We start from the raw sequence: 25,190 nt of genomic DNA, 5'->3' as shown, positions 1-25,190 counted from the left end.
GCAGAATCCAGTTTATATAAACTGTGTTAATGTTAATTTGCCTCTGCTGGGGGAGTAGGAGAGTTTTGTGGTTATTGCTCTCAAGCACAGAAGGACTTTGCAGCATTTGTGTACAATTTGTCAATATTTTTTATTTACAAAACATGTACCTAAAGCAACTGAACAGCTAAACATGTAAACATTCTCTTCTTGCAGAACCACAATTTGGCTTAAAAAAATACTTCTTTTTTCAAGGCAACAGAATAAGCACAATCAGTTTGTACAGAGTTGAAAAAAAATAATGACAGAAACATCTCTAAATAAATAGAAATAGGTCTATCATTCTGAGCATATTTATAAAAATGAGAAGCCACTTGTAATGAAATGAAATATTTTTGAAAATTATTTAAGTTTCAATCTTTAGTACAATTCAGCTTACTGAAAACCATCAGGTGAGCTGCTGCTTTGTGAATTTGGAGTCAACAGAGCTGTCAGAGATTTATCCAAGATGCTCTCCCAGGGTGTACAAGGAAGAAGGTCTACAGGATCACTTACTGAATTTTTACTGCTTGTAGGTAAGTCAAGTTTCCAGACTAAGTAACCTCTGTAAAACTGTGCTCAGTTCTTGCCACTGATACTGATACACCTTTGTGTTATTTATTGCACTTCTCAAAGTGAGGGACAGGACAAGAGCCACTGCTCTAAAAGCTGTTGAGGGCCTGACATTTCTGCTGCGAGACCTGGGAGGGACTGAGGAGAGCAGGGTCCCACTGCTGCAGCATCCTGAACACCAGGCTCTGGCACTGCAAGAGAATTGCTTTTCCAGCTCTGGAATTGTAGTGTCTTCCACAAGAACCTGATCAGGGGTGTAGTTTCAGTGCATCTCACCTTGCACAGGGCCCAAGATTTTTTTTGCATACTTTCTGCTCTGTAAATTAGTTTAATAAGCAAGCAAATAGCAATATTTACTCTCTAAAATGGAGCAGAGGCACAGGACTGTTTCTCACTGATCAGCCTGCGTAGAGCTCTAAATCCTGCAGTATTTCTCTCTAGTACCAAAGCAGCTGTTAGAGCCTGAGTGCTTCAGTCACAGTATCATCTGGAAGTGTAGGAAAAGGGGCTCTCCCAGGGTTAAATTAAAATGAGGTGTCTTCCATGCCAGAACTGCCGCTTCTACCACCAGGTGCTTGAGAGGCAAGAGGGTTTGTATGAATAGATCCAAACCAGAACAGACCTCACAGCTTAACATCTTTTACAAAAAGAAGCAGTAAGTACTTTAATTTGAAAATGCAATCTTAGCGTTTTCAGGTTTGAAACCAAAATAAATGCAGGAATTACTTGAGAGTCAACTAAAGCCTAACTTTGGAAAGCAAAGTAAGTACCTGATCCAGTGGCCACTCCAAAGCTGCTCTTGTGCCATCAGTTCTAGACAGCAATAGCTGAGTTCCAGCTCAGTTTCAGAACACTTTGGCCTCTGGAGCAGACAGAAAGCAATATGACAGCTGGGATGTCCTTATCCTGTCTCAAGGCAGAGTAAAATCATTTGTCCAAGTCAGCTTCAATGTGCTGTGCGCTGACCCACCTTGGTGGACACTGACACAGGGCAGGAAGAGTGACCACATGCTGAAGTTCATGCCTCTAAGCTGTAACAGTGGTGACCTAGAAGATGGGCTACAGGCATAGGGGAATCTCTGTTCAGCTAAATTTCCAAGAAAATAGAAATACAGACATTAGCACACCAGAGGGATGTTACAACTGCCTCAACTCTTCCATTGAAAGATGTACTTGAAGCTTAAGGAGTTCTTAAGGGTACAGTACCTCTACCTACCTTTACTGTACACAGGAGTTTTATTGCCTCAAGTCTCTCCCTTGTCCCAAAGATCTATGGCAGCCACAGTGGTGTGGCTGAGGACAGGCCAACAGTTTTTCAGTCATGCAGCAATGGCTGATCTCTGGGAACAAGGTGGGGGATCTTCAACACTACAATTCTTCTGTCTTTGGGAACCTGGCTGTCAGTGCTGGACTCGGGGCTGTTACATTCTCCTGAGCAGGTGCAGGCTCCTGCTCTACTGCCTGTTGTCTTTGGATACGTTGTGTGCCAGCCAGTTCACTTTGGTTTTCCAGCTCTCTCGCAGGGCTTCATTAAACTTCAGTCTGAAGTGCTTCAGTGCCTCCTCATCAGTTTTCCCAAGGGCCAGGGAGTCCTGTAGGCAAGAGGCATAAATCAGTGCACAACTGAACAATTCACTGTTCAACCAGTAAGATGTTTATTTATAAGAAATTACTCCATTGAAAGGAGGAATGGAGTTGCCATCATTTTTTTTTAATTGTTCCTGTAGTTGCAGGGTTTTCTTTCTCTGATAAACACTTGGACCCTCAGCTTATGTTGGCGCAGGGAAAGAGCAGGTTCTGTATTGCTCTTGTACAGTGTTCTGCAGCTGCCAGGGATGGGTGATTCTAACTCAGGAGGCAAACTAGGAAATTAGAGCCAAGATCTGTGTCTCCTTCCCTGCAAGCTGGCACCTGCTGCCTTCATGGTGAAGAACCTGAAGGGATTTCTGAGGACCAGGACCTGGCATTTCTGATGTCCTGCACACGGACACTGGGCATCCACTCACAACAGTGAGTCCTGGAGCTCATCTGCTTCTAAGAATCTGTCCTTGCACACTGAACTCCTCCTCACCCAGCCACAAGATCAGGTGTTCAGTTTTAACTCCTTACCTGGGCTCTGCCTCTTACCTTTAGGTACTGGATGTCTTTGGAGCAGCTGAGCTCTGGCAGCCCAGCAGCTTTCATCAGTGCAAAGAGGTGCAGGAAGAGGAGCCCGTGGCGCCGCAGGATCATGTAGGCTCTTTCACAGTAACCCCTGAACCTGTGCAGGAGTAGATGAGGTGAAGAAATGAAGGCTGCAAACTCAACCATTTTGTAAAGCAAAGCTATGTACTCTCTCCAGTTAATAATTTATTTACTTTCATGTGTACAGGCAGCTAGAGGCTGCATATTGGTAGAAATAAACACTAAAAATTTAGAGCTTAAAAAGCTCTTAAAAACTCCCAGCACTTACCTTTCAAACTTCTCATTGTTGTTGGTTTTTCCTTGCTGGATGACATGCACAAAGTCGTAGGTTAAGATGAAAGGAACTCGTTCTCTATTAATACCAAATTTAGTCTTGAAGTTTCCCAAAAAGTGACCAAAATCAATATGGAACAGCTGAAAATAAGAAAAAATATTTTTGGAATATTACCTGTTTTAGCTGATTGGTGTTACTTCCCAGTTACTGTATTCAGCAGATGACGACTATAGGGTTTTGGGAGAGAGAAAAATGACCTTGCCCATGGCCCTCCTTTGGGAAGAGACAATATTCCTTTGCCCAGATAATCCCAGATTACCTGCCCTGTCTCCCGGACCATGATGTTGTCGCTGTGCCGGTCCCCAATGCCCAGCACGTAGGTGGCCACGCAGTACCCGGCGCAGGACAGGGTGAACTCCTCAATGGCTTGGTCCAAGGCATCTCTAGAGATGGCAAGAAAGAAAGATAATTTTACTTTGGACTCCAGTACTGCCCCACGGGGAAAGCTGTTTTCAGCTGCAGGAGAAGGGAGGAAAGCTTGTTTGGATTCCTGTAGTGCTCTCTGGAGGCAGGACTCCCACCCCTGCTTTACAAAAATGAGCTGCAATAACTGTCTGTAACTGAAGGGATCTGAATAAGGTTGTGGCCACAATCTCAATGGAATTGACTTAGTCTCAACTAAATTAACTCATTTCTATATATCCATGGATCCAAAGGACACAGAGGACACCCGGAGTGATTCCTGTTGGGGCCCTGCTGTGCCAGAAGCTGATGCTTTGCTGCTCTCCTCCTCTCCAGTAACCCCCCAAGCCACACAGCTGCTTCCTTTTTCACCTCCCAGTTCTGGCATTACTCCTGCTGCCCTTCATCCAGCTGGCCCTGTGCTGGCTGTGTATCTGGATCAAGGTTTGGGTCCAGCCCATGGTCAGAGCTGCCTTAGGCTATCAGAGATCAAACAAAGCTTGCAAACAGTAACCCAGAGGCCTCTGTTTCTGCTCAAGGCTCACAGGGATCCACATGAGGGAGCAGCCACAGTCTGGAGCTGTGCATAGCTGAGGGAAAAGGAGCAAGGCAGGAAGCAGGGAGGGAAAGCTGCGCCCACTCACCCCGGGTTCTTGGATTTGAGCCAGTTGAGCAGCGCATCCTTGTTGAAGGCAGCCGTGGCCACCATGTTGCTCTTGTTGAGCTGGATGTTGGCGATGGTGTCCGAATGCATGACCACCTCAATCAGCCCCGTCTTGTCTCCTGTGGAGAGGCAGCCATAAGGGGTCATCCTGCAGAGATGAAAGAAACCCTTCCACTGAAATCCTGCCCACAAGTGGGTGGTGTTGACTTTTAAGCTTTCCCTTGCCTGCCCTGTCTCATCCCTTTCTCCTCTACAGTTCTATTCCCCAGCCCCACAGAACCTGCCCCGATGCTCCCAGAACACCAGACAGACCTCTGAGCTTGCAGAGAAAACAGCCTCACCACCCCTGATCTATCAGTGCAGGAGGACAACTGTGGGCACACTGCTCACCTCAGGTCCAGGCCCTCCTGCTTCCACAGGATGTCCATCAACTGGATCATCTGCAGAGTCAGCATGTCCTGGCGCAGATCTGGGCAGCATTACAGAGGAAAAAGGGTCATAAGTACCTCCCAAAGTCCCCCTGCTCTGTGCCTGCAGCCTTTGCCACATTTGTCACTTGCTGGTTGAGCCAGGAAAGAAGACCAGCAGTGAGCAGTGTTTGCTGGGGCAGTAACAATGTAAAACCACACACCAGAGCCTCAGCTCACACAGGATTTTACTGGCAGTGAAACCACTGCCTTGACTTGGCTACTTGACTTGGCCAAAGCTCTTCCCATGGCAGTCAATGTGGCACTTCAGAAATCCCCTTCTGGGCACAACAGTGAGCAGCAGCCACCCCAACCCTCTAGAGCTCTTTCAGACCCCACATCAGGTTTGGTTTTGTTGTCCAAGGGTATCCAGTTACCACTGCACTAAAATCTTAATGAAAGAGGGAGGCAGGTGAAATATAGAGGGGAGTTTATTATGTCTTCAGATTACTGCCAAAAAACTCACCCAAAACCATTAAAGGTCCTCATTTACGCAACATCTTAATGGTCCATATTTAGGCCTTCCCACCACAGTAAATACTTGAGACTAAAAGATACATTTGCACAGGCATAATGAAGACTTACCATCTCCATTTTTAAAAATGATACCCACTCCACCTCCACCTGTCTCTTCATTATTAAACACAATCCACAATGGTTTCATTTTGGAGTCCATGAAGGTGCACTGATCCACACTAGAGGAAATAAAAATACTACCATCAGTTTCCGTCTATTAAAATATCAGTCATCCAAGCTGCCAGTCCTACAGCAACTACACCCACTGATGGACTTGGAACTTCCATGAGGAAAGAACCTTGGGATAACCCAAAGCCTGGCTCCAGTGTGAAACAAAGCCTTTGGCACAAATTCAGAGGTGCAGATCTCTTCCTTACCAAACTTCAGCGAGGATAATGTTGGGGTTCAGGGGGGACTGGAGGTGGGAAAGGGCTTCCCTGTAGGTTTCCTGCTTCATGCACATGTGCATCATCTCCTTGGTTTGAGGCTTGGTGGCCTTCTGAGAACTCACTTTCACAAAGTCATTCAGAGCTTTCATCTTGTTGAGTGCTTCTCCCTGAAAAAAGGGAGGGATGAAACAGGGTTAACAAATAGGAAATTCCTGAAGAAAGTTTAAAAAACATTTAAATTTTCTGTGAAATGTAAACCTTGGTTCCATCTCTTACTTTCTCTTCAAGTTGTAGCAATTTCACACACTGCAACAAAACAAATTTAGTAATATCTGCTTGAGAAAGATCCATAATTAATTGTGGATATTCTGCTGGGTACAAATGCATTGCAAGGTAATGACTGCAGCAGGAATAAAGCACATTATCATGCCCCAAAAGAAGAAGTGAGGTGCTGTGGCTAGAAAAGTGAGGATGAGACCTAGAGCCCAGCCTGTCCTTCAGTGCTTCTGGGGAGTTCTGGTTGTGCAAAAGTGCTGCTCAGTCTTGAAAAGAAACAGCACTGGCTCATGGTCACAGCTTGGCTACAACTTTGTCTAGAGATGAGTCCCTCACTTCTGAATTTGGTACAGGGACCCTTGACAGGTAAGAGGTTTCAGAGTGGGAAAATGCCAGGAGTACCTGCACACAGCAACTGAAAGGGAGTCCCCTGCTCTGAATCAGCCAACTGTGATCAGCTCCCAGCAAACAAGCACCTCACCCAACTGATCTCGTAACAGCAGTGCTCTGACCATTTCAAACCATTCTAGACACAGACTGCAGCCTTTGTAGGTGAGTAAAGGACGAGCAAGGCCACACGTGCTGGGGGTCTCCAGGACACGCCAAAACCAACACAGCCCTTAGAGGCTTTTCTTGTATTACTGGTGACATTCATTTGGGAAAGCCAACAGCTGAGAACCAGCCCCAAGCAAGAGGGAAGGCAACCTTCTGGCCCAAAGCAATTTGTACCTGCTTCATCAGCACCTTCATGTGGTGGGTGCTGCCCCGGCAGTATGCTTCCAGGATCAGGCCAAACCTCAGGGAAACGGCAGGAACGTGCATTTCTGACCTGGGGAGGGAGGCAGGGAAGGAGGGAGGTTAAAGCAGTGCTGACTCACTGCAGGGAGTGACTCATTCTCCCATTCACACCAGCACCAGGAGGGGGGGGACACACCAGAATATTTGGCTGCTGTTTAGATTCTTTGTAATGGGGAAGGAAAATAAATATCCCCAGCCCAGAAGGTGATGGAGGAAAACCATTGCTTGAGGTGATGAGACATCCTTCTGGGTGACTCAATCACCAACCCCTCCTTTGAGAACATCGCTTGGGGAGCAAGAACAGTTCAGAGCTTGTGGCTCAGAGCTGGCACAGGGCCATGGAAACCCAAAGCAAATTCCAGCTCACATGCACATGTGTATATATTCACAAATATATATAAATTCTAAAAACAGAACCTAACCCAAACACCACCACTACAATGACAAAAGACAAAAATTAATGAACAAAAAAACTATACTGTGTCATCCTGGAATAATTGTTATTGAGTCACCCAAGGTAAAAAGCAGCAGTTCCCACTTCACAGAGCAATGAAGGACCCAGTAAATGCTGGTTTCACTTGATTACTGAGAAAAAGCCTAAAACATTTGCTCTTCACCTCAGGTGCCAGAAGAGGAAGTGGCCGATCTTGCGGTTGGATAATGCCCTTTCCAGCAGGAACTTGGTTAATTCACAGTCTAAGTAGGATTCATACTTGAGCACCTGGACAAGCTGCAGCAGGTACTGGAACACATCATCATCCCTGTGGACAGAAAGGAAACATGAAAGCCAACCTTATCTTCAGTGCCACAAGTGTACTTGTAACAGCCCTTTGTAAAGACAAGGCTGTCACTCTTGTTCACAGCCCCTCAGCAGCCCTGAGCAGAAATAGAAAGGGCGCTGCCTCTCCCGGGGGCCAACACTTACGTCAGCTTCTTCAGGGAGTTGATAGCAAAGGAACCAACATAACGGTCAGGAAAGCTGAAATCCAGCAGCTCCAAGGCATTCAGGACAGGCAACTCTGGCCAGGTCTGAAGCAGGGAAATCATCTGGAATGACCAAAAAGAAAATAGCAGAAAGAAGGAACAAGGTTTTTATGACAATGGATGTGAATCTGAAGTTCTACTGATGAAAGAGCAGCTCCTTATTAGGGGGTCACTATTTATAGATGCCTCACAGTGAGTTTGCAGATACCAGGTCAAAAACTGATCCCTTGAGGTGGCTTGTGCTGATCTCTCGCTATCATTTAAGAATATTCAATCCAGATCTCTTTTTTCCCATTAATTAAACAGATTTTTTTTTTTTGCCTCCAGTTTCTTGAAGGGATAAACAAGACCTTGCTGGCCAGTAATGAATCTGGGACAGCCCAAAGAGCCAAACAGAGCCCAGAAGAACGAGACCTCAGCTGGTACCAGCTGGGAACTTCCCTGAGAAAACTGTGAAACATCCCCTGCTCAGCTGGGCTCCCAAACACAGCACAGGAATGTAGACACTGAAAGATGGATCAGAAAGGGAGCCCCGGCTGCCAGCCCCAACATCCTCACCTGGGCAACATCCTCATGCTTGTTCCATTTGGTGATGATGAGCAGCTTGGCCAGAGCCTGTGGGTACTGGTCACGGATGTCGTATCTCATCTTCCATACCAGGTCCTTCTCGTGCTCGTACAGCTCCGTGTGGCTCCTCCGCTCCAGGATCTCCTTCAGCTGCAACTTCTGCTCACGGCAAGCACAGGAAAGAGCAGACACAGGGCTCAGTCCCAACCACAGGACTTGCTCAGCTCAGGGAGACCCTGCAGGACTGGGGCATGACCCAGTTTGGTGAAAAATGCTGGGGGGGGGGGGGCCTAAGGTGGAAACAACTTGGTCCATGAAACCAGGCTTGCAGGCAGCTGAAAACTGATGCCAGAAGACTCACCTCCTCAGAATCTTCTGGTGCAGCTCGGGGTTGTTCTCCATTCCTCCCCAACTCCAGCAGCTGGGACACAAATTAAGAGTCTGAGAAAGGCTCCTCAGTTCCTCTGTAATTGCAGCTCACCATCACTTCAGGCATTTGTGCTGCATTGGAGATCAGCCACTTGCCACCTCTGCTCGGGCTCCCCCTTCTCCCTGGCACAGCCTGTTCCAGCCTCTGAGCCAGCCCCTGCCTCGTGGGGAGCACAGACATGTCTCTGGCAGAGCAGATCCCCTTTCTTCCCTGTAACAGGCACATTTCTTCTTCCACTTGTCTGGCCAGTTGCAGTGACAGATGGAAAATCTCCACCCCACACGGCATGTTATCACTCTGCTGAAAGGGAGGGAGCTGCCTACTTTCACTCATTTCCCCTTTATTCCTCTTCCTTCCTACAGAGCCTAATGCAGTTTAAAGGCAGCTCAGTTAAACCCATTTTTTAAACAAGTGCTCATTTATGAGAGCAGCTTTACCTCAGTAATTCACAGCTTGGAAAAGTTTTCACTCAAAGGTCCATTAGTTAAGAGGAAAAAGTGAAAATTTCAGTTAACAATATCTATTCATCAAGTTTGCTTGCAGCCAGTCCCTGTCAATGGCTGCCCCAGAGCTTCCCTACTGGAAGGGACAGTGAGGGAATTCCTCTGCCTCCCAGAAAAGTGTTCCTGTGCCCCACCTGCTCAAAGGACGGGTAATACACAGGATGTGCTGCCACGCTGGGGAAGCAGATGACCAAGGCTGCTGCACTCTCAGTGTTGGGGTTGCACTGCACTGTGCCCATGGGGTTCAGAAGTTCCCCTTTCTCATCTGAAAAACAAAGTACATAAAACCCATGAGCCCAAATCTTGTGAAGCTTTGGTGCAGAAAGCAGAGCAGAGACTGTCCCTGGGCACTGCCTGGCCACAAGCACTTCACCTTCCTGAGCTCTCCCCAGTGAGGGGCATGTGACATCCTTAGGTGAGTGGCCACCTCTCAGGTCACATGTGCAAAGCCAAGCTCAACAAAGCCCTGTCTTGGCAGGGCTCCAGCTGCCATCACAGGACAGAGCAGTGACCACTCCACTTCCTGGTGCAGACTAAGGATGCCAAAGGACTGCAGCTCCCTCTCCTGCCATACCTGGGAAGGAGGACCACATGTGCAGGCAGCACTCCCCCGTTTTCAGCTGGTCCTTGTAGTCGAAGAGCATCACATTGACCCAGGCGATGGGACAGTCCTGCGGGAAGACAGCGCTCGTGGGGGGCTGCACCTGCCCAGCTGGAGCAGGGGAACAGAAGGACTAACGAGAAAGTGAGAGATCCCCTTGCAAAGGGACGTCCTGTCTGACCTGCTGAGCTCTCTAAATTAAAAGATGGGCATTTGCCGAAACCTGGGGTCTTTTGTGTAGTGCTAAATGGCACCAAACACTCCCCACAAATGTGTCTAAAACTTCACCACCTGATATTTGGCATAGCTGAAGAATCTCTAGGTTTCCAATAAGGCCTTACTACTGTACACTCAGTATTTTAGGAAGCTGTGACATACTTCATATATTTCACAGTTTGAGGAGGAGGAGAAGAACTTTAATTTTGAAACAGGGAACGCAGAGTAGGCACGATTTTGGAAAACGAAACAAAGGATGCTAGAAATAGCTCATAATAGGAAAAAAAGGCTTGGCTCCTTTGTACAGTAATAAACACTATCTATAGAAATCAAACTTTATGCTGCCAATCCCCTGCCACAGCCCCAAAATAAACCCCACAAGTCCAACCCAGACTCATTTTGGAGGAGGGAGACTCCAGCAAGTGAAGTGACCAGGACACGGCCAATTCAAAGAACTTGTCCCCTGCCCTCACCCAGCTCCCAGCCCCAGAGCAAACACACTTTCCATGAGTGACCTAAGCTTTCCTGCAGTCAGGTTCCTCAAATGGAACACTTTACCTCATACAACAGCACTCAGAGCTCAGATCACACCAAGGCTCAAGCACAGAAACTGAGTAGAAAAGGGGTTACGTGGCAGAAATTCTGCATCGACGCAGCCACAAACAGTGTCATGTTTGAAGGAACCACAGTGAGACATCTGGTTCCACTGGGGCATACTAGACAATGCAGCCTTACCCCACAGGACACCCAGGCACTTGGTGGAGGTTAACAGAGACCCCATTTCCCTCTAATGTGACAAAATGAGTCACTTCCAAGCGGCCTCTCACAAACCTTGGAGTTGATTTGATTACTCCAAGTATCTTCAGTAAAATCCCATTTGACACATCAACTTCCAGATCACAGGGAAAAGCCAAACAAAACACCACTGCCAGCAATAACCTTTTCTAACAGAGTAAATGACATCTAACCACAGCTGAAAGCCTGCCAAAACACAAGGCAAGATTTCTGGTGGATAAGGTCCAGAAAAACAAGGATCCAGCATTCTGAAGACAGACATCTCCTGCTTGATTTAGAGAAACACTGAAAGCCAACCCTCTGGGTGACATTAACCCTCTGACTCATCCAGTCAGCCTGCAAACATGCCTGGTTTTGTGGTAGTAAATGATTTAGTCCCACCTATCTGCTCTGGACAGTCTGCATATAAACAACATGTATGGAATTAACCTCTGAGTAAGGAAAAAAATTAACAATCAAAACAAACAAACAAAATATCAGAGTGCACTCTGACTGTAACCTGCCCTTACCAACCATTTGAAACGATTTCTGGCTTCTTCACTCAGAGCTGTAGCTCACCATGGGGAAAAATTCTTTTGCAGTGCTCAGCTCCAGTGAATGTTGTGATTTTATACTAAAAGCTCATCAGAATGCATCCACCTTTCCCCAGCACCAGAACACACATGAATAAGATCCTCTTAACAACTCAGCTAAACAGACTGGTTGTGTTTTGTCAATCAGAACAGCAAGATTTCCTTCTGACTGCTTCAAAACTGAAAATTATTCCAGTGTGACCACAAACATCCAGCCTGTGGATGAATCAGATCTTCTGTCCAACAAAAACCTCCAGCAGGAGCTGGGGTTCTGCTATTTTTAAATAAAAAAGAAACCCAACAATAAAACTGTTAATCCTGGTCCTGGCCTCACAATGTTTCCAGTCTGAAGTCTTCAATCCAGAAATTGGTCCCCACAAGCAGGATTCATGAGCTGGCTGTTACTCCCAGACATGACTGCACAGTAACCCTGAGAACTCCACTGATGTCAGCACAACAACGCTCGGTGAACCTCCCAACAGTGAGGAGGAGTGAGCAGAACTGAAATCTTCTCTATCACACTCATCAGTGCCTCATTCCTCTGCACTCTAGTACAGATGGCATGAGTAATCCTCTCCTTAAGGCATGAGAACAGTGTCTTTGTGGTCACAGAAACAATAATTTGCAGAGGAACAAATGCATTTGCTGCTCATAAAGAAAACTCTCCCATGCGAAGAGCTTGAGGCTTAAGTTACAACTCTGGGAAACCAGCAATTCAATTACAGGCTGCACTTGGATCTACTTTTAGTTACTAAATCGTTAATGGGCTAGAAGTTCTGGAATAGAGCTGAAGAAAGTGAGAAATATCACTACCTCTGATTAAGATGCTCAAATCAAGAGCTTCCAAAGTGATTTAACACTTTCTATGCTCAGTTTGCAACACCTGAACAGTAACCTTGAAGAATCTGCACTTTCATTTTACATTGTCTAAAGCTTTGCCATAACCAGTGTTTACATTCCTCAGTTTATTCCCCTTCCCTGGCTGGTAATTTGCTGCACTGGGGATTTGCAGGAAAGACCTTGTTAGAAAGAAAATGCAACACAGGTGGTGGTTTAACCTCAACTACAAAACAAGGAAGTTGCGGAACAGCGAAACAGGGACACCAACACAAGTGATTCCTCTTTAGGTCCAGTCAGATGCTGGGTATGTTTCTTAATGGTCTTTCTTGAGAAGAAATTACATATAAACAGCTTTCTCACAGGCAGCCACTTCTCAGCTTCCTGTTCCTGTTGAAGAAGTTACTGGCCATTACTCTGTAAGCTTTTTTTAACATAAAGCAAAGGGCACTTGGTTCAGAATCATGTCCTGTGCTCTGCAGCCCTGGCCTGCCTGGCTCAGCCCCAGGCTGGCTTCACTTACAGCTTTCTTGGACTTCTTCTTGGTGGAACGAGCCTTCTTGGCCTTCTCGATGACAGCATAGAGGGCGAAGCAGAGCCGGGCCATGCGGGGCAGGTCACAGATGTTGATGTCGAAGTCCAGCCGCTGCTTCCACACCGGCTCCGAGCACACGTTCACCTCCGAGCTCGACACTGTCTTGCACAGCATCTCATTGCCATGGAACAGACCTGCCTGCACCACCAGCTGAGGGCAGGAAAAATAAGAGCACATCATGAATCCACAGGGGCTTGCCTTGTTTGCTGAAGACACATCACTGGAAGAGGAATGGGACAGGGCAGCCACTCCCCTGAACAGGGTGTCCTACTCTCATCTCTTTCCTGATCCATTGAGATCCAGTTCCTTTCTCTCTCTCTCTTTACTCTGCTTCAGTAGGTGCATTGTTATCTTCTCACTTCATGCAGATTGCAATATGCACTTGCATATTGAATAATGCAACACATTCTTGCCCAGTTTCCTTCCTTTCCCAAAGAGCAGCTGTTCCCCTTCCCCTCATTTTCCTGCTCCCCTTCATGGCAAACACCCTGCATATCCCAGGGCTCTGCTGCCTCCTGCTTTCTGCCTTCCCTTTGCCAGTCACCACCTCTCCCATCACTCTCTCCTCAGAGCTGGGTTTCCCCTGCTCTGCTGCTGCAGCCTCCCTGCCCAGCACTGTACAATGCCATTACCTCAGGGCAGCAGCTCTGTCTGCTGTGCAGCAGCTTTTCTAATGCTGGGCTGCTAGCTGGCCACTTCCCTCCCCATTCCTGTTGTGCTGCAGTTCAGAAACTGCCCAAAGGCTGAATGAAGCCCCACAGGAGCAGGTGAGATCACGCTGTCAGCCACCACCTCCCCACACAAACGAGAGGGATGTGACTGGGAAAGCCAAGGTACAAACCCCCAGAGTGAGCCAGTACCCACCTTCATTCTCTCATCCGCATTGACCTTGCTGCCTTGCACCAGCTCGATGTAGAAAGGCTGCTCTAAGGACCAGAGAGAGCCATAGTTCGGCTGGAAAGACAAAAGGGTCCTAATCAGAGATAGATGCAACAAAGGCCTCTCAAGTCAGCACCAGAACTCATCTCCCATTCCATGCTTTTTGCTCCCACAGAAAAGAGCAAGAGGCCTGGGACAACCAGGGAAGATGTGGAGGGGCTGGAAGGCTGGCTGGAAATTCCCATCTTAGACCCCAGCTAGGAACCTGTCCTGAGAAGGGCAGGGAGAACCCACTGCTGTTCCCAGCCAAGATCAGCACATCCACCAACAAACGAGCCCAGGGTGACCCCAGGGGTCACCGTCCCCTTTTACCTTTTTCTTGGGGAGTGGAGGGGGCTTGGAGGCCGCCTTTGGGGGGCTGGCGATGCAGTTGGTCTGCTCGTCCCTCATGGCAATGATGGCAGAGGAGTGCACCATGGTCAGGTGGGGGGTCAGGCCCCGCTGCAGGCAGCTGCGGATGTGCTGAGAGGGGACAGGGTCAGCCAGGGCCACCCGGGCCTGGCCAGAGCCACCCGGGCCTGGCCAGAGCCACCGCGCCAACCAGCACCAGCCCAGGCAGGAACCCGTGCAGGGAGTCAGGGAAGGACCCGGCAACAATCAAATTCCAGTTCTCAATTATCTCCTCTTGCTTTATAAACCTGCAACTCGCTGGGCTCATGTTGCCAGAACTGAGAATATGAAGTGCCTTTTATAGCTGGCATTTCATCAATGGATTCAAATGGCTGCATTAAGGGAAAACACTGAGGAGGATTCAGCACTCCCAGCAGCAGTTTGCCCTGCCAGAGGAGCACATGACTCAGGATTGCTTGCCCAATTTTCAAGAGGAGAACCCTCAGCCCACCATACAAGCAAGCAGATACTTCCAGAACCACAGCCTCTAAATGTATTTACACAGCACTCAGCACCCAGGGACAGGCTTAGATCACTGGCCCCCCAAAAATAGGGATTTGCTAGGTTGCTGGAAGTACCCTTTGCCCTAAGCAGCATCCAGGTCCTGTCACTGATGTACTGCACTCCTGTAAACAGCACTGTCTCCTTGACAACATGTCCCAGCCCACACCCCCAGCAAGGGAAGGCCATGTGGGAACAGACTCACTGATAAAGCAAGACAAGAGGCTCACCTGGAACTGGTACAGGGGGTAGTTCCCATAGAGATATTCACATTTCCCGTTCACCTGCAGCGTGTAGTCCTCTGGCTTCTGCACGGTCTCGTGGCGGAACACAGTAGCCTGTTTCTTAATAGCATAGCTCATCAAGGTGATGGGGAACTCCCAGGGGGAGATCTGGAACGTGAAGCTCTCCTGCAATCCCAACAACAGAGCAAACTGTCAGATACCAGCAAAGGGCTGAAACGGCACAGACAGGGAACAACATTCCTGCTGCTGGCAGTGAGGAGCAGGATAGGAAGGTACAATCACACACACATTAGCCAATGATAACTAAGGATGTTTGCTAAACTGGGCAGGAGCAAGTTTCAGCAGTGCAAGCACGAGGCTGGAAATCAGGAACTTCAGTTTAAGCAGAATCACCAGTTCACGTGGTTGCCAGTCACTAAAAACCTTCCCACTGTCATTCCACCAGCAGGCAGAGGCTGTAAGGGTCACCATGCTCAAACACACTGCTCTGGAAGGCCCTTCTCCTGTGAGGGTGACCCTGCTCCATGCCCAGGCACAACATGCAAAAACACGAACCGAGGGTACGAGGCAAGAACAGGGCCCGTGGGCAGCACAGACCAGTGCCTGCAAGCAGTGCTTGCTGAGCATGAGCTGAGGCGGGCTCTTGAGCTTCCAAAGGAAAGTCAAGTACTGGATTCTATGCTCCTTTCCTACCCAAATCCTAAAAGCTTTCCACCCCATGTACATGCAGCAACCTCAGCTTCCAGCTAACCAGCACGCCCAGAGCATGTTCAGGAGGGAGAACAGCTCCCTCGGTTGGAGGCTCAGTCTCCCTCCCAACCATCTCCGCATGCAAAGGAATCTGGAGAATGAAAATGAACACTGAACGCATGGAAACACTGTCCAGGCACACATTACTCTGTCTGCAAACACACAGAGGCTTCCAAAGGAAAAGCACAAACCATCAAACACTGTGACAGAAAACCTTGTGCTTTACCCCGCCAGACTGGAACTTGACGTTGACAAAAATGTTCTTGGCGGGGATTTGCAAAGAGCCAGTCCCGAGGCCCTTGGCCATGGGCTCCAGCTGCAGGGGGAAGTTGTACTCCATCCACGCTGCCCAGCTGAGCTGCTGCCGCTTTGCTGCTTTCTCCTCGCAGAACTGGCACATTTTGGTGCGGAAATCACTCACCTCTGGATCCTGCACAGAGTCAAACTCGTGCAAACCTGAGTGGAGAGTAAGAGAGGAAGGCAAAATAAGCATCTTCAGCCTTTGGGGGAAACAAGCCTTTCCCTCAAATGTCTGTGAAAGAGTCTCGAGACTCCCTGAACACGTGTTTAACACGTGGCCAAAGGCAGAGTCAGCCAAGCTACCAGCAGTCACTTATTTATGATGTACAATTGCACTGACTCAACACGCAGTGCTCTGCCAGCAGGAAGCATCACCTTCCCTGGGTCTGCACGCATAGTGCTCCCTCTCTGCATCCACTGCAGACCAAACCTGCTGATGTCCCAGCGCACAAGCAGGGCTCCAGCACTGTCCCACAGGCAGCCAGGCTGTTTGGGACAGGAGCACGTTCCACCCACAGCCACCACGCCTGCCGTGACCAGTGGTGGTGAACTGACCTTTCCCAATGAGCAGGCTGATCTGGGAGTTGATGACCTTCTTGACCCTGTCTCCCTCGCGAGCCACGAGGCGCAGGACGGGCAGGAAGGGCTGGATGTCACAGAGGCGGCGCTGCTCGTCCTCCAGCTCCTGCTGCTCGGCCGTCTGGTTGATGCAGGTGAACACGTAGGCCTCGGGGTCGCTGAGCATGTGGAACAGCGGCTCATACTGCGCGTGCTTCCACAGCACCTGCGGGGCAGCGCACACCGTGACCCTCCCGCACCGCCCCGGCCGCCCCCAGCCCGCCCCCGCCCTCGCCCTGCTGCTGCCGCCCACCACCTCTCCCTCAGCACACAGCAAAGGCAGAGCCCAAGCTCCTCACAGCACTCCTGGACCTGCAGTCCCAGGCTGCTCCTCAGCCAAGTCTGGTGGCTCCAGCTCGTGCTGAACTGCCGGGTAGGTTTATTTGCAGGTGCCTTTAACTGACTTCCTTTCTTCATGCTTGCCTTCTGTTTCAAGCAATGTAAATCCCTCAACCTGAGCATTTAAATAACCCCCACCTGAATATCTCACAGTAAGCACCTGCTGCCTCTGGCCATGTGAAACAGAGCAATTACTGACACTGGAAGCAAAACTGGGTTAAATAACTTGCCCCCAGTAACAAGAAATCTGTGACAGGAGCCAAGAGCTTCTCAAGTCTTGTCAACACTATCCAGTTCCCAAAGATCCTTCTCTCCCTGTAGATAGCACTTTCACATGACTTCACATCCCTTTTTTTACTCTCATCCTAAGTGCCTGCTATTGGAGGCAAAACTCTGGAGCAGATGGGCCTCTGGCTGTAACACAGACCTGTCACTAACAGCTGGTACAAGGCTGTTACCTGCTTGATGGTGCCCAGGCTGGCATTGCAGGGCACAGAGAGGTTTAAGTATATGCCTGTGGGCAGCAAAAAGTCCACCTGGATGTTTTGGTTTTCCCCCTTGGACCAGAATTCCGTAGGGCAGTAAATGCCTGGGGGCATCCTGCTCACTGCTTAGCTACCACCTGCAAGAAAAGGGAAAACAATCTGTTGATGTTGACTACGTATTGTTTGCTCAGTTCTGTGCTGGGCTCTGTAGAAAATTAATGCGCAAAAGAACCCAAAGAAAGGAAGGTCAGCACAGCCTTATAGCTCAGGAAAACATGGACCTTAGTAAAAATTCCACTCCAGTGCCTTTGAGCCACATGTAACTACAGCATTTGCTTCTATATCAATGCAACCCTCTCTTAATCCCTTCTAGGCCAGAATTAACATCTACATCTGCATTTGACTAAGAAATAGGAGAATTATCTTCTCTGGAGAACAGAGACACTTGTCCCAATAGCTCATCTGTGACCAAGCAGCCAAGACAAACAGTAAGTTCCTACCCCTGGCTGTGTAAGGCAATCCTCAGGCCACATGCTCCAAGCTCCACTTTGTTTTTCCAGAGCTCAGTTCCAGTCTGCAAGAGGGAGAAAGAGTTGTTGCTGGTTCCAAGTATGCATGCATTTTTATACACACAAACAAATAATACTCTGCTGTACATCCCCCCTCTACAAGTACAGAAAAATGAAGTTGAAGGCTGAGGCAATCAGAATAAGTTTGTTAATTCCATCTGCAGCCTATCCCTTGGCAGGGTGCTGCAATTTATTTTCAGTACACCCAAGGAATGCAAAGACAAGAACAAGAAGCCGAATGCTATCAGGTACAAACTGCTGTTTTCAAACACAGGATGAAACAAAAGGCATTCACCAGAAGCCTGTCAGACATTTCCTTTCTCAAAGGCCTGTAACAAAGTCTCCATCCACTTGCCCACAAGCAAAATACTACAGCAATAAAATCTCCAGTTTCCTGCACAGATGACAAGTGGCAGAGTGTGGTGTCCCCACGTGCTGGGAGACTCTGGAACTGTTGGCACTGGCTCCCAGCAAGAGACAGGGAAGTGGCTCTAATTCTCTCCAACCACCTCAACAGGGAAACCAGCTCACCTCAATTCCCTCTCACCAGAATTTTTCCACCAGGTCAGCAGAGGAACATCCCAGTGGTACAGCCTGGAAGGTGCCCCACAGCCACGGCTCCAAACCCAGCCCTGCACGTGCCCCGAGCAAGTCTGCGTCCCTTACCCTCAGCCCATGAAACCAGCACAAAATTTCCCCATTCAGAACTTTAAATACGGCTTTGCAGCTGTGGGTGTAGAGACTTTGAAAGAAGCTGAGCCAAGTGCTGCTGATTCCCAAACCACAAAGTCCTGCTGGCAGCTCCTCATGAGCCAGCCCTGGGCTTCAGCACAAGGAGCCCAGCATCTTATCTGCTAGGTCCTGGGAACACACCACTTCCCTGTCAGCAGTGAGGTCAGGATTCCCAGAAATATGAGCTATGTTTTATCTGTCCTGCTTCCTCAGCACACAGGCTGCATCACCCAGCGACCGGATAGAGAGACCACAAACCACCCCCCGGGCCTTAGCAGGGAGGGGAGCAAAGGGGAGGAGGCAAGGTTTATAAATTTGAATAAAGCAAAACAAGCTGGCCTTGTTTTCTGCTCATCAACAATAAAAACAGCAAGTCTCTGCTATATCTGCCACCTCAGCCTAAATCAGCAAACTACAACTCTACTGACCAGCAGAGACAGACACAGCAATGGCTGAGCTGCTTCCTTCTGCTGAGGATTTCTATCTGGCACCACATCCCAGAGAATATGAAGTACCTCTCTAAGCCATGAGCACTACAATGTCAGTTCAAGCTCAACACCTTGTCTTTCCAAACTCCCTGATTTAGAGGATGCAGGATTTTTCCAACAGAACCTGGAGTGAATATACCAAAGGAAGGATAATTCTGGACTTTCACCACCTCTAATACATCATTTACCACGTCTCTCCCCTTCCTATTGCTAAATTCAGAATGCTTGACTTGCTGGAGCTCAGATCTGATGCAGTGTGGCAGTTCTTACATGAGGCAAGCTCTGCATAGATGGGTACTTTTGCACCACCTGACTTCCCTCTTCCCCTTTGCCTTGGGAAACCGAACAGAGTTCCCCAGGCTCTAACCTTGTTTGTGCTATCTTGACCTCACCTGTGTAAGTAATTACAATTCCCTTTTCTCTGGGTCGTTTACCATTTGTGAATAGCTGAATGTAGCATCACTCCTTTTTGGCAGGGTTTACACTACTGGAGCTGTTTGAGATATACTCTTTGTCTTTCACTGCAGCAGTCTTCAAAAAAAACCCCAACATTCTCCAATATAATTGTCCATTTTTAAAGCCTCAGCATAATCTCACTCTCATTCTGGTGGGCAGACAGATTAGTGTTAGAAATCTCATACCTTGGTAGGCTTCAGACTTGTAGGTCTGGTAGCCTGAGGTTCAAGTTAATCAATCTACACTTGACAAATTAGTTTCCTGTACAACTTGTGTATCCCTCAGAGCCAGGGCAAGCCACGGTGAGACAGAATTTTGTGTTTTACAGGGATGTAAACCCACAGAACCAACCTCAGCAGGTACCCCGGCCCCCACAGAACCCTCCTCATCGACACTGGGCTGCAGCTACCCACATTCTACAGTGAGACACTCCCGGGTCTGACCCTTCCTGCTGCAACATACCCCAAAACATCTTCTTGCTAGAATACTTCCACATTCCCCCACCCACACCTTGCTGTAACAATTCTTCCTCCCACCAGCCACACCTCCCACAGCCCTCAAGCACCGGTTTCAGGAGCAAGGCAGGTACACGCTGCTGCCTCTTCCCAAAAGGAGGAAGGGAACGTTCCTTCCTTTCCTTTCCTGCACGCTGGATGGGGACCTCAGGGCTGGCTGTGACAATGTGAGGCACAGCCAGGCACAAAACAGGGGAGAGCCCAGCTGTGGGACGAGCTGCTGCTCCCCATGGGCTGTGCCTGCTCCCCATGGGCTGTGCCCACCGAGCTGTGGGGCCACCACAGCTGCTGCTTTCAGGCTGCAGATAAACAAACTCTGCACAGCAAGCGGTGCCTTGGACTTCTCAGACCGTGCCAGAGGAAGGGGAGCGCCACTGTCACACAACACAGGCCCCAAGGCACCAAGAACACGCCCAAGGATAGATTTCCATGGGTCCAAACACAAAGCTGTTCCACACGGTTCCCAGAGAACTCAAGTCTACTCCCCTTGTCACAGGTATTTCTGCTCTGTGGAATATTTTTGTAAAGTGAAAGTAAAAAACTGTGCAAGACAGACTTTCTTAGGAAATTAGGAATGAAATACACATGGAGCCATTCCACACTGACTCCTGCCTCTGGTTCAGACCAGCACAAGCAGCAAAGACTCCACAATTGCTCCATAATCCCCCATTAATTTTGAGGTGTGGAATAATTTCCTGGGGAGCAATCAGCAAAGATGAATCCATTGGTACTAATCACTTCCTTAGAGTCACACATGCAATGAACCTATCATACAATGCCCAGACCTCTTCATCACTGGGCAGGAAAAGTGGTGGAGGAAAATAATCATGAGACAAAATTCCACTTTTTAGATGAAGGCAAGTCCACAACTTCCCCTGTGCCCTTTGCCTCAGTTGATTATTCTTTACTCTGCAGGAAAGCTACAGGCTGCTCTCCCCTCCTTAGGGTTTTCCCCTTGCAGTAAATAGTGTGAAGGTAATTAATGTGTATCTTTACCAAAGAGGCAGAGCTGATGTGCACACAGGACGAGTCCATGCACTAGGACAGAAATAAACCCTCAATTTTACTGGATGCCATGCAGAGAATATAGGCATGACATCAGTAATAGGAGGGAACACAGCTGAGGAATCTGAGGAAAGGTAAATTCATGCAGAGTGTCAGAGTGCAGTGGACACATCTGAAACCACACAGTATTTAACAAGCCAGCAGCCGACATAAAACTTACTAACACAAATTTCCTCTTATGAAGTTTATCAACCACAGCTCTGGTGTTTACACCATGCAACTGCTTTGGAGAGGAAAAGGCAAAAACCAACAAAAAAATAAAAGCAGCAAGATCACACATGGAGCAGCGTTCCCCAAACCTCTGTGAGGCTGCAGCATCAGACAGACACGGAAGCTCAAACACCCACAAACAAATTGCAAAATTACTAAACCCCAGGACTACCAAAATACCTCTCAAGTTTATAGGAAATGAGCAGTGCAGAGCTCACAGGTGATGTGCTGCGTGGGAGACTGCAGGAAGTCACTTTCATTGCAGGCATGGGCTTGGCTGGGGGAGGAGACCACGGGAATTTTGAAGTACACACGTGTTTGACATGGCTTTACCACACAGTCAGGACACTCAGCAGACGTGAACCAGCTCGGAGCTTCCACAGCCACTTCAGTGTGTTCTGAAAGTGTTTTAAGCTCGGTCTTGATTTTTGGTTGGGGTCACAGGGTGAAACAAGTCCACACTGCAGACAAGTCAAGTCACTTGAGTGCTGACTGACAGTAAAATTAATTGCCCTTCAAGACAGATTGGGAAATATCCTGCAGCAGGTAAGTGTGTCAAACTGCACCTGCACGTGGGAGTTTGGGACCGAGGGAGCGAGGGGGCCGCCCCCTTGCAGGGTTTGCTGGAGCCTCACACCCAGTGCCAGTCACTTCATCCCACAGCAAAACCACGCTGTAGCTGCTTCCCACTGGTGTAAGCGGCAGTAACAGGACAGACTTTGCTCTTGTGCCAACAGATGTGTTTCCTTTCCTTTCCAGCTTCCAGGAGTCCCTCTGTAAAACAGGATCCGTGTCCCAGCTGTGCCATTAGGCCATCACTGCTCTCCTTCAGTTCCTGGGCAGGGTTGCACCTTCAGTACAAACCCGAGCTGCACCAGAGCTCTGTCTGTGGTTCCACCCTCAACACACGCACATGTGTCAAACTCAGCTCATGAACTAGGTAGGAAAAACACTCTGGACCCCTTGGAAAGGTATGGGGAACCATTCAAGCACTGAGCAACTCCTAAAATCCTGGCTTTTTATCTTCCTCAAACCCTAGTTTTAGGGTTTAAATTTCCTTTACTTGGTTTACCATTATATGACTTCTACCTCTACCAAATATAAAAATCAAAGTTGTTTTCTTATCAGCTTCCATTTTGTACATTGATCTCTCCTATCCTGCCACACAGTTGCCTGCACTGATTCACTCATTCTTTCAACAGCAGTTCATTGTTCATCCAGCTCTACATACCAGACACACAGTTATGTTGCTTTGACAATGCCTTTTCTTAGAGATTTCTAAGCCCCTGATTAATTTGACTTTTACTCACACAAACCATCGGACGGATGTACATGTACCATGAACTCTCCCTGGACAAGGGATGAAAATACCCAGACCTAACCCTTCAGGCCTCTGAGACACTACAGAGCATCCTCTTCCCTACCAGAGGCACTGATAAAAACCAGCATCTTCTGTGCATCAAGATGTCACTGGAGAACCATGGATTTTCCCACCTTCCATGGAAATGTTCTAGCTATGTGGAAACTACAAGGATCAAGCTTTACACAACCACTGGGGCTAAAGAATCCCTTGGCTTAGGTCCTTTCCATTATGAAATAAAGACTACTTTGAGCTTTTAGATTGTTCAATGCCCCCCTTACACACACACACTCCCACAGAACAGGCTCGTAGGGAAAAGTAATGGAAGCAGAACTACACTAATGTGATCTGAACTGGGGATAACCTTGTTTGCGTGCAGGGCTGATGATCAAAGGGGTTGTCAGCAAGAGAAGAGATAGGAAAGCAGAATGTACATGTGGTGATAAAACCAGGCTGCAGTTTTTGGGGCTCCCAGCTCCAGAAAAGCATCAGAGCCATCTCCCATCATTCAAGCTCAGCAGAACCTTAGATCCCACCAGAAGCAGTAGCCAGAGGGAGGGAAAGAGGAGTTCATGCAAACCAAGAAGAAGAGATGTAAAGCCATTCCTCATTCTGGGAGTAAAACAGTATCACCAGAGAGAGAGGCAGAGAGACATCAGAGAGTGAGAAAAGCATCTGATGGGAGACTGAGAACCTTTCTCTGGTGGAAACTTCCAGTCAGCTTTTAGGCAAGTTCACAGTATTGCCTGAGGAACTATCTAGTGGGAAACCATACATTTAGTGGTTAAAGCAAGAGCTTGAAAACCAACACTGTGCAAAGTTCCATTCCCAAACCTGACAACTGTTTGCTGCACAACAGCAAACAAAGAACTCCTCCGTGTTTCAGCTTTCTCACATGCACAAGTACAGTCTGTAACTCATGAAGGATGTTGTAACTCTTAAATGCTGGCAAAGTGATGTGAAATCCTTGCACTCTTGCTATTACTGCTAACACAGGCAGAACCTGGGAGTTGAAGGAAGTCGTGATAAACGAAAAAAGTTGCTGAAATTAGGCTTTTTCAACTGTTCCCAACTGCTCCACAATACCAGAAACCCGAGTCCATCTTGTTGATGAAAACAAAAAATAAGTCATGCATTTCTAATGACCTCTATAATGACATTCAACTTTCAGGTTCCCATCTCAGGCACATACAATGCACCGTGTTTGAGACTCTCTTCTGGGAGCTCTTAAAAGACTCCCTCATGCCCTGCCAAAAACATGATCCAAAGCTAACCCACAGCAGAAACACACACCTGTGAACAACTGAGCCAGGCAGCACAAGTCCTACACCAGGGAAGGTCTGGATGACCGGGTGTTGCCACTCCCCAAGCTTGGGAGTGACAATTGTGGCGACAAGGTGCCATGTGCCAAACCTACCCTAAAGGCCAGGCAGACACCAGCAGCACCAGAGCTCACCAGCAGCACCAGAGCTCACCAGCAGCCCGTGGGGTGGGCCGGCAGGTGATGAGTGGTTACTGGTCAAAACACCCAGCCCGCTGCCTGCCATCCATCCATCCATCCATCCATCCATCCATCCATCCATCCATCCATCCATCCATCCCTCCATCCCTCCATCCCTCCATCCCTCCATCCCAGCGCTGCCCCCAGCACAGGGGACACGGCGCCAAGGGCACCCCCCGAGCAGCTCCAACCGCGCACCCCGCAGGTCAGCGGCTCCGCAGAGCCCCCATCTCCACAAAGCAGAGCCGCTTTTCCCGAGGAGCAGCGCTCTTTGCTAAGGGCGCCCGAGCAGAGCCGGCATTTGCCGCAGGCGGCCCCGCAGCGCCGGCCGCGCACCCCGGAGCCCCCGGCCCCGCCCGGGCCCCGCTCCCCGGCCCCAGCCTCCCCCCGGCCCCGGCCCGGCGCTCACCTGGGGGGTCCCGGGGGCTGCGGGGCTCCCGCGCTCCCGGCCCGGCCCCGCTCCGGCGCCGCCCCGGCCCCGCCTGCAAAGGGGCGTCGGAGGGGCCGCGCCCCGCCCGCCGTGCCCGCCCCGCCCCGGACACCGGCCCCGCTCGGGTCCCGCTGTCCCCGCCCCGGACACCCGCACCGGCCCCGCTCGGGTCCCGCTGTCCCCGCCCCGGACACCCGCACCGGCCCCGCTCGGGTCCCGCTGTCCCCGCCCCGGACACCCGCACCGGCCCCGCTCGGGTCCCGCTGTCCCCGCCCCGGACACCCGCACCGGCCCCGCTCGGGTCCCGCTGTGCCCGCCCCGGACACCCGCACCGGCCCCGCTCGGGTCCCGCTGTCCCCGCCCGCCCCGGGGCTGCGCGGAGATGCCGGCGGGGAGCGCAGCGCCCGCGGCAGCGATCGATGCTGGCGGCCGAGCGCACGAAGTGTCCGAGGCATGACGTGGCTGCCACCCTCTGCCGCACTGGCGGCGTCCCTGAGGCACACGCGGCTCGCTCCGAGCGGGCGCTCCGCAGCCGCAGGGCCAAACAACAGCGCAACACCGAGGGCAGGTCCTACA

The 25,190-nt window shown here is 49.4% G+C and overlaps 1 protein-coding gene across 5 annotated transcripts in view; it reads right to left on the bottom strand.

Moving 5' to 3' along the window:
- Positions 1 to 105: 105 nt before the first annotated feature.
- The window catches only part of PIK3CD (phosphatidylinositol-4,5-bisphosphate 3-kinase catalytic subunit delta), a 39,502-nt gene continuing 14,417 nt past the window's right edge, over positions 106 to 25,190 (bottom strand). The window contains exons 1-24 of one of the 5 annotated variants that reach the window (XM_069034972.1): positions 24,594 to 24,676; positions 17,789 to 17,862; positions 17,262 to 17,425; positions 16,402 to 16,630; positions 15,773 to 16,002; positions 14,782 to 14,961; positions 13,973 to 14,122; positions 13,586 to 13,675; positions 12,650 to 12,871; positions 9,680 to 9,776; positions 9,240 to 9,370; positions 8,534 to 8,593; positions 8,164 to 8,331; positions 7,547 to 7,668; positions 7,239 to 7,382; positions 6,553 to 6,652; positions 5,536 to 5,714; positions 5,228 to 5,337; positions 4,566 to 4,644; positions 4,156 to 4,323; positions 3,369 to 3,492; positions 3,044 to 3,189; positions 2,719 to 2,851; positions 106 to 2,183 (exon numbers count right to left, since the gene is read on the bottom strand). In XM_069034972.1, coding sequence (XP_068891073.1) covers positions 2,046 to 2,183; positions 2,719 to 2,851; positions 3,044 to 3,189; positions 3,369 to 3,492; positions 4,156 to 4,323; positions 4,566 to 4,644; positions 5,228 to 5,337; positions 5,536 to 5,714; positions 6,553 to 6,652; positions 7,239 to 7,382; positions 7,547 to 7,668; positions 8,164 to 8,331; positions 8,534 to 8,593; positions 9,240 to 9,370; positions 9,680 to 9,776; positions 12,650 to 12,871; positions 13,586 to 13,675; positions 13,973 to 14,122; positions 14,782 to 14,961; positions 15,773 to 16,002; positions 16,402 to 16,630; positions 17,262 to 17,402 — 3,141 coding nt within the window. In that variant the 5' untranslated portion in view covers positions 17,403 to 17,425; positions 17,789 to 17,862; positions 24,594 to 24,676 and the 3' untranslated portion in view covers positions 106 to 2,045. Of the gene's footprint in view, positions 2,184 to 2,718; positions 2,852 to 3,043; positions 3,190 to 3,368; positions 3,493 to 4,155; positions 4,324 to 4,565; positions 4,645 to 5,227; positions 5,338 to 5,535; positions 5,715 to 6,552; positions 6,653 to 7,238; positions 7,383 to 7,546; positions 7,669 to 8,163; positions 8,332 to 8,533; positions 8,594 to 9,239; positions 9,371 to 9,679; positions 9,777 to 12,649; positions 12,872 to 13,585; positions 13,676 to 13,972; positions 14,123 to 14,781; positions 14,962 to 15,772; positions 16,003 to 16,401; positions 16,631 to 17,261; positions 17,426 to 17,788; positions 17,863 to 18,388; positions 18,458 to 21,503; positions 21,799 to 24,593; positions 24,677 to 25,190 lie in introns of those variants that run through there. The other 4 variants (XM_069034975.1, XM_069034973.1, XM_069034971.1 and 1 more) reach the window with 4 other exon arrangements.

The sequence above is a fragment of the Aphelocoma coerulescens genome, chromosome 21 (assembly GCF_041296385.1).
Source record: "Aphelocoma coerulescens isolate FSJ_1873_10779 chromosome 21, UR_Acoe_1.0, whole genome shotgun sequence".
NCBI classification, from domain to species: domain Eukaryota; kingdom Metazoa; phylum Chordata; class Aves; order Passeriformes; family Corvidae; genus Aphelocoma; species Aphelocoma coerulescens.
The sequence above is the reverse complement of the archived record's forward strand: the minus strand, read 5'-3'. Positions and strand labels throughout refer to the sequence as shown.